General features: G+C 32.2%; 1 protein-coding gene across 1 annotated transcript in view; it reads left to right on the top strand.

Moving 5' to 3' along the window:
* The window catches only part of LOC6050385 (serine/threonine-protein kinase 32A), a 299,642-nt gene that overhangs the window by 174,453 nt on the left and 111,380 nt on the right, over positions 1-13,809 (top strand). The window contains exons 5-6 of the mRNA XM_038256038.1: positions 9,033-9,103; positions 9,355-9,443. Of these exons, the coding sequence (XP_038111966.1) occupies positions 9,033-9,103; positions 9,355-9,443 (160 nt within the window). The remainder of the gene's footprint in view (positions 1-9,032; positions 9,104-9,354; positions 9,444-13,809) is intronic.

The raw sequence follows: 13,809 nt of genomic DNA, 5'->3' as shown, positions 1-13,809 counted from the left end.
CATTAATTTCGATATTTCCCAAAAAAAAACACATTCATTTTAGTTATAGCATGGGCAAACCAATTTTTATCAACTTGTAATATACACTCAACACCCCGTAGCCCCACTTTTTCGTTTGTCACTTTTTTAAATATTACCCGTTGATTGGTCAAAGTCAAACGAAAAGTTTCTTAATACACCATTAGGTGGTTGGTGCTTTCCTCATATTTACAAAGTTAAAATGAAAATAAATTTATGAAAAAAATATATACCTGATACAGACTTTTCCAGAAAGCATGCAGACTTTCATTTGAAGCAATGTGGCAACCGGGCGTTTCGCATTTGGCGCGACTCTCGCACGTAAACAAAAAGACCCGGCCTTTTGAGGTTATGCAAAAAATCACCCTTTTTGTAGATACAAATATCTTTTTCTTAGCATAACTATTTAAATACTTTACTAAACAGAATAATTTTTTATAGGGTCTTATGGGACCCCAACACGAATCGAATAAGGCTGACCCGGCCAAAATCGGTTCATTCAGTTTTGAGATAATCGTGTGGAAAAAAAATCATGTCTGTACACATCCCCACAGACATTTGAATTCAGAATTCGATTCTGAGTCGATATGTGCACTTCAAGGTATATCTAGAAGGTATATTAAGAAGTTCAATTTTCAAGTGATTTTATACCCTTGCCTCAGTGAAATGAGGTAGGCAAAAAGTGACGAACTGTCCCTTTTCACACAGCGCTCACGCACACTATCACAACAATCGTTTTGTAGTGTGTGTAAACTCCGTGTAAAAGGGATGTCAAACTAAAAAGTGACCCCGTTCGTTTGAGAACAGTTGGTGTCAAACCATCGGGGCTTGAGTGTAGTTCAAAAAACAATCAAATATCTAAAACATACCCAAAGCGAAAAAAAATCTAAAATGGCTTCTTTTTTCAAACATGGTAAAATTTTAAACAATTCAATATATCCAAAAAAGCCTAATTACTTAAAAATAATCCTGATTTTTATGGTAAACTGCTTCAAATTATCAACCTGTCCGTATGACTTTACTCCACGAATCCCAGGAAACTTCCACACACCGAAAAATAAAACAATCGCAGTTGACAAACCGTGGCCACAAATGCACCCTCCTTTCCTCCAGACTTTGACAGCGTCCCCGGAAGTGTTGCCCGGAGAAAGTTCATAAATTCAATTTTACCCAGTTTCAAATTGCATTACTGATTTCATCTTTGAAGCACGCTGGCTGCTGCTGACACTGCAATTCCATCAATTTCAAGGACGGCAGCACTGGCGCAAGTGATACTGCGTTACGATTGCGGGGGTAAATCGTTGCTCAGTGTTGCCAGCGGACGGAAATTGTTTCCCGGAGACGTTTTGAGACGGGATTTTATTTTCGCTTACTTCTTTTTTTTTTGCTCAATTTTGCTGGGGAGGTTGAAGCTGAGTGGGATAAGAATGTGGAATGTTTGCTTTACATTAGAGTGAGCAGGGGGGGGGGGGGGAAACTTTACAAGACGTGGATAGTTTATGGAACGCTGGGAAAATGTCACCGTTGAAGCTGGTACTAGTGCAGCTTGCAACCGTGAAAGGGGAAGTAATCCGAAAACTTGTTCAGCGACGTAGAAATGTTGAAGGATTAATTTTTTTTTGTGATTTGAAAGGCAAGTTTCGCAAAAGGATTCATTTCAAGAAATGTTTACTAAGAAAAATGTGTACTTTACTGTGTAAATTTGTGTCTGAAATTAGAAACTCAGAATCCTCTGCTATTTATTTCGCTTTGAAAAAATGGTTTATAGCATTTATTAATTACATATGGGTCATTCTCCGCCAACTCACACAGCAGTTGCCCCGAACCCTCTTCGATTTGCGTAAAACTTTGCTCTAAGCGGTTATTTTGGTTCCTGATCGTGAATCCAAGGTCCTTTTTTCGATATTTCGTGACGGTGGGGCGTACGACCCCTTTCATTTTTCTGTTTTTTTTTGCAAAGAAACGTTTTTCACTGATTTGCAGCTCGCAACCGTGAAGAGATAGAAATTTGGTGTCAAAGGGACTTTTGTGTAAAATTAGACGCCCGATTTGATGGCGTACTCGAAATTCCGAAAAAACGTATTTTTCATCAAAAAAGTTAAAAAATAGTTTTAAAATCGCTGCCATTTCCCGTTACTAAACTGTCAAAAATCGTGAGACATGTCATTTTATAGGAAATTTAATGTACTTTTCGAATCTGAAATAACCCAGAAGGGTCATTTTTTCATTTAAAACAATTTTTTTTTTCATTTTAAAATTACGTGTTTTTTCTAACTTTGCATGGTGATACATAGACATAAGGGGTTTGCATGTATTCTCCATGAGTTATCAGAATTTTACAAAAAAGTTTTTTAAAAAAGTAATCATTTTGTTCATTTTTGACCAGTTTTCAGAATGTTTAACCCCAAAAACTCAATCGTGCGCTTTTGAAAGTTTTTTTTCGGAATGTTCAGCTAAATTTGCATAAGAATGACCCCTTGGACGATTGTTGTAACTCGTGCATGGCGAGAATTGGATTTTGTTTCAAAAAAATATTTTTGTGATGAGTGAGTGTATCCAGTTTGTTTTTTTTATTTTCGAAAAATCCCCACCAGGGTTACCAGGTCAAAATTTTTAAAAATGTGGCAAAGTATCTATTAAAAATCTGGAAGAATCTGGCAGACGAAAATCTAACTAATCTGAATGCTAAAAAAGAGGGAGGATATAAATTGATTCAAAAATGTTTAGAGTTCAGATGGTTTAACTGATTACATGGCCTCAAAAATGTTGAATTTGTTTTTTATTTAAGAATTGCACATTCTATTCTCATTTATATTCGTACATTTAAATTAAAAGATTGTTCAAAATGGGCATAAAGTGAAAAATCTGGCAAAATCTGGCACAGAGAAGGGTGAATCTTTATTCTGGCAGAATCTTGAAAAATCTGGCATTCCCAGATTTATCTGGCAACCTGGCAACCCTGATCCCCACATACAAGCAGTGCACAAGCCACAACAATCGTCCAAGGGGTCATTCTTTTGCAAAATTAGCTGAACATTCCGAAAAAAATACTTAAAAAGCAAAAAAAAATACTATCAAAAGCACACGATTGAGTTTTTGGGGATAAAAAATCGAAAAACTGTTCAAAAATGGTCAAAATAATAACTTGTTCAAACAACTTTTTTGTAAAATTCCGATAACTCGTGAAGAAAACATGCAAACCCCTTATGTCTGCATCACAAAATTTTTGTTTTTGTCTGCTCTACATTTTTGTAGAATATTGTTACACTCTAAAATGTAACCCTGAAAAACGTGTCTTAGTAAAAATCCAGAAAAATAAAAGGGGTCATACCGCCCCACCGTCACGAGATATCGAAAAACGGACCTCAGATTCGTGATCAGGGACCAAAATTACCCCTTAAAGCAAAGTTTCACGAAAATCGAAGAGGGGTCGGGGCAGCTTTTTCCGATTTCGTGTGAGTTGGTGGAGAATTACCCATATACCAGTAAAGTTACTTGTGATTGTGTTTGAAAAAATAAAAAAAATCTCGAAATATCTATATTTTCCATTAATTTGCAGTAATTTGGGTATAACATTAAATCAACTGTGGAACCAACAACTCTTTTTCTTTTAGTCTAATGCCCATCAGAGAAAGACGGGACATTCCTGGATTTTTGGTTTTAATCAGGTTAAATAAACAAAAAATACATAATATTGAGTTGATTTAAATTTTAGTTTTCTGGGTTTTGTTTTTTTTTTGTTTTCTTTTTTCACTTTTGGGCTAATTGTTTTTTTTTGGTTTTTTGGTTTCTAAGATTTTTGGTTTTAGTTTTTTTGGTTTGTTGGTGTTCGGAGTTTTTTGGTCGTTTTGTTTTTGTTTAAAAATTTTTTGGTTTTATGGTTTTTATTTATAATTTTTTTTGCTGCTTGATTTTTTCCAGTTTTGAGCTTTTATCGTTTTTTATGCCTTTTGATTTTTTGGTTATCTGATTTTAGATTTTTTAGAATTTTTGTTTTTTTTTAGATTGCTAGTTTTTCGGTTTTTTGGTCTTCTATTAATTTTTGGGTTTTTCGTTTTGATTTTAAGATTTATGGTTTTGTGGTTTATCGCTTTTTAGTACTTAGATTTTTTTTAATCAACTGTGGAACTAATAACATTTTTAATGGTCTAATGCCCATCAAAGTAATACGGGGACATTTCTGGATTTTTTTTTTTGATTATGTTAAATATACAAAAGATAATATTGAGTTGATTTTGGGCTTTCTGTTTTTATTTTGTTTTCTGGTTTTTTGGCTTTTTGCTTTTTTTGAGCAATTCCAGCCCAAAACAGGAATTTTTCAGGTACTTTTTTCTCGACCCTCTCCGATTTCAATGAAACTTTGTAGACATGTTATCCTACGCTTATATAAGCCATTTTTGTGTATATGGAGCCAGTTCCACACGATAATGACATTTGAGAAGGGCGTAAGTGTTTTAAATATTTTTGTAATTCGGAATTTAAATATTTCTGTTTTCGAAGCCGTTGCATCGTATCAAAAAGTGGTCAAAGACAAACTTGTAGGAAATTTGACGGGCTTTTCGATAAAAATACACTGAAAGAAAAAAACACCCAACTTTTATGAGATTTTTCGATTTTTAAGTTTAAAAGTCAAATTTAAGGGGGAGCCCACGATTTTTTTTCGTTCAAAATTTTTGTGAAGATAGCCTAAGATGTTACAAAAAGACTCACGAAAAATGCAGGATGGAGCAACTCACCTAAAAATATACAAAAATCATTTACTGAAACTGTTTTTTTGAAAAGTGCTCTAAACGTCAAAATTTTCAAAAACCGAATACGGGAATCGATTCTCCAGACAATTTTACATAAAAGTCTCCATATTGACCATTGTCCTAAGTCCAATCCTTGTAAAGTTACAGCGGTTTTAAAAATAAAAATGTTGAAAAAATAGGTTTTTTGATGGTTTTTGGCAATTTCTATATGACAGACTTAATTTTTCAGTCTCGTAAATATTTTTACCGGAAAGCTCGTCAAATTTCCCATAAGTTTGTCTTTGACAACATTTAAATTGGATGTATGAGCTTGCAGATATAAGCTAATTACATTTCTCATAATTGAAAACATCATATTTTTTCAGTGTAGTATAGTAACCTGGATAGTAAATTAGCTTATATCTGCAAGCTCATACATCCAATTTAAATGTTGTCAAAGACAAACTTATGGGAAATTTGACGAGCTTTCCGGTAAAAATATTTACGAGACTGAAAAATTAAGTCTGTCATATAGAAATTGCCAAAAACCATCAAAAAACCTATTTTTTCAACATTTTTATTTTTAAAACCGCTGTAACTTTACAAGGATTGGACTTAGGACAATGGTCAATATGGAGACTTTTATGTAAAATTGTCTGGAGAATCGATTCCCGTATTCGGTTTTTGAAAATTTTGACGTTTAGAGCACTTTTCAAAAAAACAGTTTCAGTAAATGATTTTTGTATATTTTTAGGTGAGTTGCTCCATCCTGCATTTTTCGTGAGTCTTTTTGTAACATCTTAGGCTATCTTCACAAAAATTTTGAACGAAAAAAAATCGTGGGCTCCCCCTTAAATTTGACTTTTAAACTTAAAAATCGAAAAATCTCATAAAAGTTGGGTGTTTTTTTTCTTTCAGTGTATTTTTATCGAAAAGCCCGTCAAATTTCCTACAAGTTTGTCTTTGACCACTTTTTGATACGATGCAACGGCTTCGAAATACAGAAATATTAAAATTCCGAATTACAAAAATATTTAAAACACTTACGCCTTTCTCAAATGTCATTATCGAGTGGAACTGGCTCCATATACACAAAAATGGCTTATATAAGCGAAGGATAACATGTCTACAAAGTTTCATTGAAATCGGAGAGGGTCGGGTACAACCGATTCCCTATTTGGCATGGAATTGCTCTTTTTTACTTTTGTTTTTATTTTTTTGTTTTTTTGTTATTTTTGCTTGTTTTTTTTTTTTTGTTTTTTGGTGTTTAGAGTTTTTGGTTTGTCTTTGTTGCTTTGTGTTTTTTTGATTTATTGATTTTTTTAATTATTGGTTTATGTTTTTTATGCGTTTTTTTGGTCTTCTATTTTTATTTTGGTTATCGTTGCCGTTCGTTTTTTTGGCTTTAAGATTTTCCTGGGTTTTGGTTTTGCGGTTTATCGCTTTTTTATTATTTTGATTCTTTTGGTTTTCTGGATTTTGATTCATTGGGATTCTATTTTTTTTTTGGTTTATGTTTTCTTGGATGCTGTTGGTTTCGAGTTTTTGCTCTTCTGTTTTTATTTTGGTTAGAGGTTTTTTGTTCTTTTGGCTTCTCGGGTTTTGAGTGGTTGGTTTTTGTTGTTTTTGTAGGTTTAATGTTTGTCTGGTTTTTATTGTTTCATAGTTTAAGGGATTCGTTTTTTTTATTTGCTCATTTTTATAGTTTTTCGGGATTTGGACCTTTGGTATTTTTTGTCTGTGTCTTTTTTGCGTTTTTTTGCTATAGAGTTTTTTTGGTTTAATGTTTTTTTAATTTTTGTTTTTCGATCCCCTTGTTTTTGGCTCCTTGATTTTTTTAGTTTTTTTGTAGGATTTTTTGGTTTTTGTCTTTTTTGTTTGTTTACTGGTTTTAAGGTTGATAGGTTTTTTGCTTTTCTTTTATTTTATGGTTTGGATAAAACAATTTTTGATTTTTTGTGTTGGTTTTTTGTTTTTTGTTGTTTTTGAATTTCTTCTTTTTTTTTGTTTGTGATTTTCTGTTTATTGGGTAGTTTTGCTTATTTAAAATTTTAGTTTTTTTTCGATTTTGTATTTAGATTTTCTTTTTTTTTTCTTCTTTTCAGTTTTATGACGTTAGTGTTAGTGTCGCCCAGCCCCCTCCCCCCTCTCGCTCCTTTTAGAATTGGTCTAAAAAATAAAGAGACAAAACAACTCAGGCCGTTCCTAATATTTTTTGAAGTTTATGTCCCTCGATTCTGAACAAAGTCGTTGGAGAGGGGGAGGAGGGAACAAAAAGATCAAAAGTATAAAAAATTAAATTATTACAAGCATGGTTTCAACACTTAATGAAAAAAGTATTTTAAAATACACCTGTCCAGTTTGTTTGCCATCATTAGTTTCCAAAATATTTAAGTATTGACAAAAATTTGAACATTTTTTTTTCGAAAATATTTTTTTTGCGCTGCTGTACATTGGAATTTCATAAAAATTTAAAACATTTTTAAACAAGCCCTAACAATGCTTTTTAGATTGTTTTACGTTGATAAGACTTCTATTTTCATGTAAATTTTGTTTTTGAAAAATATTTGTTTTAACACCTGATTATTCAGATCAATTTTGAAGGGGGGGGATGGGGGAGCGACGACATATACTTTGAAAAATATTTGCAACGGCCTCAAAAATTTAAATTAACAGAGAAGTTAAATCAATCCATTTTCTACTACGATAATCATATGTAGCATATTTAGGTTCGTTGAAAAACATGTTGATTTTTTTATGAAATTCCTATATACAGCTTTGCATAAACTTTTCTTTTAGGCGTCATCCATAAAGTATGTCACGCTCTAGGGGAGGAGGGGGGGGGGGGGTCTGAGCAGGTGTGACATTGCGTGTTGTAAGTATAGGAAAAGCGTGACAAAGGGGGAGAGGGGGGGGGGGTAAATTTTGGCTGATTTTAGTGTGTCGTACACAGAAAAAAAAAATTATGGTAATATTCATCAGGAAATGGTGACAGATTTTGTGGCAAAATAAATGATGAATTTTACCCCAGAAAATGATTAATTTTCATCAGTTTTTGATGAATATTCATCAGGTTCACATTTTTACACATTTTTTTATGTAATATTAAACAAATAAAGAGGTAATATTCAACCTACCAAATTTTCAACATTCCAAAATTCAACTTTTTTTTCTGTGTACTTTATGGATGAAGCCTTTCGCAATAAATCGGCATTACTTAGTAATTTAGCATATTGATGATTGCAATGATCTGTTTTTTTTAATTTATTGAATTATTTCTTGATTTTCAATATTTTTAAGTTTTTTAAGAAGAGCCTAATTCTGTTTATAGATCGTTTGGCTTTTTTTTAATTTTATGGTTTTTTGGCATTTGTTTTAGTTTTTTTGTTGTTTTTTCAGTTTTAGTTTTATTTTGGTTTTTCGTTTTTTTACATTTTGGTATTAAGTTTTTTGGTTTGTTTGTTTTTTGATGCTGTTTTTTTTTTTTGTGTTTTGCCTTTTTGTCTTTTTTTGGATTCCTTTTTTTTGTATTTAATTTTTGTTTTGTTTGCTTTTGGTTTGTATTTTTGTTTGTTATTTCATTTCTTTTTTTAGTTTGTTTGTATTTGTGTGTGCTGGTGTGTTTGCTCATAAAAAAATAAATAATGCAATTTTTAATGAAATAGTTACAACGTTACAAAGAGAACCACAAAGTTTGATCGAAGATTATCAGATTTACAGAAATAATAATGTTGGTCAATATGAATTGTCGAAAAGTCGAAAACTCACCCCGGCTGTTTTGAACACAATTAACGGTTGCACGCATAAAATGCAAGGCAAAAAAAGGATAAGGCAATATTTAATTCTATTCTAATTTGCAAATAAAATCACTTTGATCGTACTGTAATCAACCATTTGATGTTAGGTTTGTCCGTTGTTTGTGGATAAATAAAAAAATGTCAACAGCTATTTAATTATTCAACCACTTTTTGCATACTAAAATTTTCAATGGGTGACCAATAACGGCATTCCACCAGTTTAAGTAGGGTACTGGGATAATTAATAACCAAACGCACTACTAAATATTTACCTTTGACTGTAGAATTAAAAAAACTACTGTTGAAACTGGAACAAAACAAAACCACGTCGCAAATTATCCAGCTCTCGCCTCGTCGTATTATTGTGGTTTTTCCCGCAAAACCAACTGAACAACCAACAATTTATCACAAATTGAAACACAAATAAATTACCAACAGTGCTCAAACAGAGGAAATAACAACACGCTTCATTTGACCACTTTTGCAGACGAGGAGGACCTCTTTATGGTGTGCGACCTGCTGGCCGGTGGTGATTTGCGGTACCATTTGAACCATCAGGTAATGACCGACAACTCTTTCAACGACAGTGAAACTCTGATGGTTTGGCATTAAATTAGCTTCACTCTCGCAAAGGAAACTCAAAACTGCGTGTCAAACTATCGGACCTGCGCTGTAACCTCATAGTAATGCCCACTAATATTTGCCACTTTCATGTATTTCCGCGTGCGGTTGCAAAATTTGATTCTACGCAACGAAATCGTGCCCGTACGTGACCTGCGGCCAACCCGGAATGCTGGACCATTTTGCAGGTGGAATTTTCGGAAGCCAGCGTTGCCTTACTGGTGTGTGAGATCGGTTCCGCCCTGGACTACCTGCAGAAGCATCGCGTCGTGCACAGGTGAGTAGTTTTGAAGAGGGGGGTGGGGGGAGTGGGGGTGTTTGGTGGGTTCGATTTTGCGATCTAGAATAAATGGAATACAATTTGAATAACGTCGCGCAACTCGACTTAACGGTTGCACGGGCATTTGGATTGCATTGTGGTTAAGGGACACGTACATATTTTAGATTCATAATGATAAAACAATCAAGAATAACATTCTTTATTAATCTAATAAAATTTCTTCATTTATTATTTGAACATATTTCTACAGTTTCGCAATTTTTTTCGTTGTTTTAATTTTTTTTTTGTTGTTTGAAAAATATTTTGTCCATGTAAACCCTACGGCTAAAGAAAAAACAATTGGCGATTGTCCACGATCCATACAAAATAGTTTTTTTGTATGTTTTGTATGGGGGGGCAGGGGGGTTCAGATTTCCAAAAAAGTGTCCACGTGGTTTGTGGATGGTCCCCATGTTTCCATACAATTTTGGGGGCTGGTCATACAAAATGGGTTTGTAAATGTTTGAAAATAATAACAAAGTAACTAATCGATAAAAATATCGTTGTTAGTATTATCGTCTAACAATAGAGCTCTGAGATTTCTGTCAATCGATTTTTTTTTTGTATTTTTTAATCCGGCTGAAACTTTTTTGGTGTCTTCGGTATGCCCAAAGAAGCCATTTTGCATCATTAGTTTGTCCATATAATTTTCCATACAAATTTGGCAGCTGTCCATACAAAAATTATATGTGGAAATTCAAAATTCTGTAACTTTTGAAGCAATTTTCTGATCGATTGATTGGCCCGTTTGAAACGTTAGTCTAGATTTTAAATTTTTGAAAGTATTTTTTTCGAAAAGATCGGAAAATTTCACGAATGTTTCATATTTTAACATTGTAAATTGGACCATTAGTTGCTGAGATATCGACATTAGAAATTGATGGGTTGTTTGGATGAGACTTAGAAAACATCAATTTTCCTGTTTTTTAACCATTGCTTGGCAATATCTCAGCAACTATGGGTCGTATCAACAAAGTCCGAAAAAGCAAAATATAGAGAATTTTCTCAGCTTTTCAAAAATATTTTTTTCAAAGGTGCGCAAACATGGGCACCAATTTAAAAAAATGAAAAACTGCGACTATTTTCAAAAAAGTTACCTAAAAATGGCTATAACTTGAAAACTGTGCACTTTATCAAAAATTCACTGAAATGCTTTTTGATTGCAAATTCCATTTTACATCGAAAAATGAAGTTGAAAAATTTTTGCGACCAGTATTTCGATTTTTTGAAAAAATCTGTATTGATTCAAAAAATCATAACTCGGTCAAAGATTTTTTACCCATTCTGGAAATTTCTGAAAAGTTGGCATTTTATGCCCTCTAAAACATATCAGAAAATAAAAAAAAGTGTTTTTTTTTTGCAAATCAAGTTTTAGTGATAAAAAGTTAAATAAAAAAATTACCAATTTTTTTTACCGTGTATTATTTTTTTCTAGTGTAGTTCGTATCCATACCTACAACTTTGCCGAAGACACCAAATCGATCAGAAAATTCCATCAAAAGATACAGAATTTTGAATTTTCACACAACATTTTTGCATGGACAGCTGCCAAATTTGTATGGAAAATTATATGGACAAACTAATGATGCAAAATGGCTTCTTTAGGCATACCGAAGGCACCAAAAAAGTTTCAGCCGGATTAAAAAATACAAAAATTAAAATTAAAGAAAAAAGACCGATTCCGTAGAGAACTGTTCAATAACGATAATCGTCATTTCGATAATTCTATCGACGATAATCTTATCACCGACAATGGACGATAACTTAATTTTATTTTTTTTTTCTGAAAATGACTTAATTCATCTATATTATGATATAAATTCAACGCTTTTACTAAAAATATATTTTTTGAAAATGTAGAAAATTTAAAGTATGATTAATCAAGTGAAATTGTGTATGCTTTTTCACATTTTTAGAGTTTTTTTCTGATGAAAACTAAACTTTTCAAAAAATACCGTACTTTTCGAAAATACTTTAAAAAATAAAGCTTTACAATATGGGTATCAAACGAAGCGAAATTTCGTATGCATTTTCACATCATTAGAGTTTTTCAACAAAATCCTGTTTTTTCGAAAATACGAAAATTTTCAAAAGAAATGCAAACAAAGCGAAATCTATACAGAATTTTCAAATTTTTAATGTTTTATTGGAAGTACTAAAATTTTCACAAATAATTTGGAATATGTTGACACCCACGAACATCGAAAAGAATATATTTATTGAAAATGTGGTAAGTTTCAAAGTATGAATACTCAAAATTGTTAACAAAATACCGTATTTTTTGAAAATACTCAAATTTTCTATCAAAAGGGGGTATCAAAAGAAGCTAAATTTTGTATGCATTTTCACTTTATTAGAGTATTTTTTGTTGAAAACTAAAATTTTCATAAAATAACGTATGTTTTCAAAAATACTTAAAGCGAAACCTGTTTTGCAAATTTGAGTATTTTTAAAAACATACGTTATTTTATGAAAATTTTAGTTTTCAACAGAAAAAAAACTTTAATAAAGTGAAAACACAAACAAAATTTAGCTTCTTTTGATACCCATATTGAAAATTTTTCAAATTTGAGTATTTTCGAAAAATATGCTATTTGTTAACAATTTTGAATATTCATGCTTTGAAACTTACTACATTTTCAAAAAATATTGTCTTTTTTATGTTTGTATATATATTCCGGCACACATCTTATCTGTTCACGCTGTGACGTAAAAAGCAGTTTGTTAAAGCATTGACATTTTTTTCTTTTTTCTTTCGAAATTGTTGTTTTTTTGTTTTTTTTTTCCAAAAAAAAAGCGATTCAAAAAAACATGTCTGCTTCACCAGATTTTTCAACCCTAAAAATCACTTTGATCATATAAAAAAAATCGAAAATTGAAAAGTGCGTATTTCGGGCATTTAACTTTTAGTAAATAATAAAAAGATAAATAAAAAATCGTATTTCTCCGTGTACTTTTCGCTTCCAAAAAGTCCCAATCATAACCTTCAACTTTGTCGAAGACAACAAATCGATCATCCCTTCTCTAGATATATACACATTTTGTATGACCAGCCTCTAGAGCGTCCAATTTCCCGTACCGGGAAAATATTTCCCGGAAATTCCCTGGCTTTCCCGTAAACAAGTATTTCCCGAACTCCCGAAATTTATACATTTTCTAATTTTTTTGGAACCAAATATTTGAAAATGCTCTAGAAAAAAAAAAGTGAAGAAAGTCAATTTATTATCAAGATTTATTTCTTTGAATATAAACTTCTAAAGCAACTGGAAATAAATCTTAGGCCGTTGTAAATATTTTTTGAAGTTTATGTGATATGGGTGATATGTGATATGATGGGTTTGGACACAAATTTCGTCTGATTTCGTTAAGTTCCAGAATACAAAAAACACACATATCACTAAAGGGCTCATAAGTGGCATCTTAAGTGGTCATAGCTTGAGACAGGGTTGCCAGATTATCAATGTTTTAGACTCGTTGGAAAGGTTTTTCGATTACCTAACCAACGATGGGTCGGATGATGGATCCAAACGTTGTTAACATACATTTAAGAGAGATCCGGCTACAAAAAAGTACAAAAATATCACTTAAGTGGTCAGAACTTGAGACAGGGTTACCAGATCGTCAATATTTTAGACTCATTAGAAAGGTCTTTCGATTACCTAATCAACGATGGGTCGGATGATGGATCCGGACATTGTTTACATACATTTAAGTGAGATCTTGTTATAAAAAAGTACATAATAATCACTTAAGTGGTTATAACTCGAGACAGAGTTGCCAGATTATCAATGTTTTGGACTCATTGGAAAGGTCTCTCAATAACCTAACTAACGATGCATAACATGATGATGTTTGGTTCAATTTACTGCCATTTATTCAACTTCCGAAAATATACGAAAACACATTTTTGTACATAACTTTTGAACTACTTATCGAAACTTCAAACCATTCAATAGCACCGTATGGGACCCTAAACCAAGTCGAATGCAACTGGTTTGGTCAAAATCGGTTCTGCCAGTGCTGAGAAAACTGCGTGACATTATTGGTCACATACACACAGACATTTGTTCAGTTTTCGATTCTGATTCGATATGTATACATCAAGGTGGGTTTTCGAGCTTTAAATAAAAAGTTCAATTTTAGAGCAGGATTATAGCCTTACCTCAGTGAGGAAGGCAAAAGGTGTTTTTAAGTTTTAAAATTTTAAATTTTTTCTTTTATTTGCTTAAATTCAATAATAATTATAATCATATAAACAATCAATTATAATTATTTCCATTACATGCTTCATTCCACAATTGAACTTTAATCCTCTTTTATCGGT

Source organism: Culex quinquefasciatus, chromosome 1 (genome assembly GCF_015732765.1).
Source record: "Culex quinquefasciatus strain JHB chromosome 1, VPISU_Cqui_1.0_pri_paternal, whole genome shotgun sequence".
Lineage (NCBI taxonomy): Eukaryota > Metazoa > Arthropoda > Insecta > Diptera > Culicidae > Culex > Culex quinquefasciatus.
This window is presented reverse-complemented; position numbering and strand designations above follow the sequence as displayed.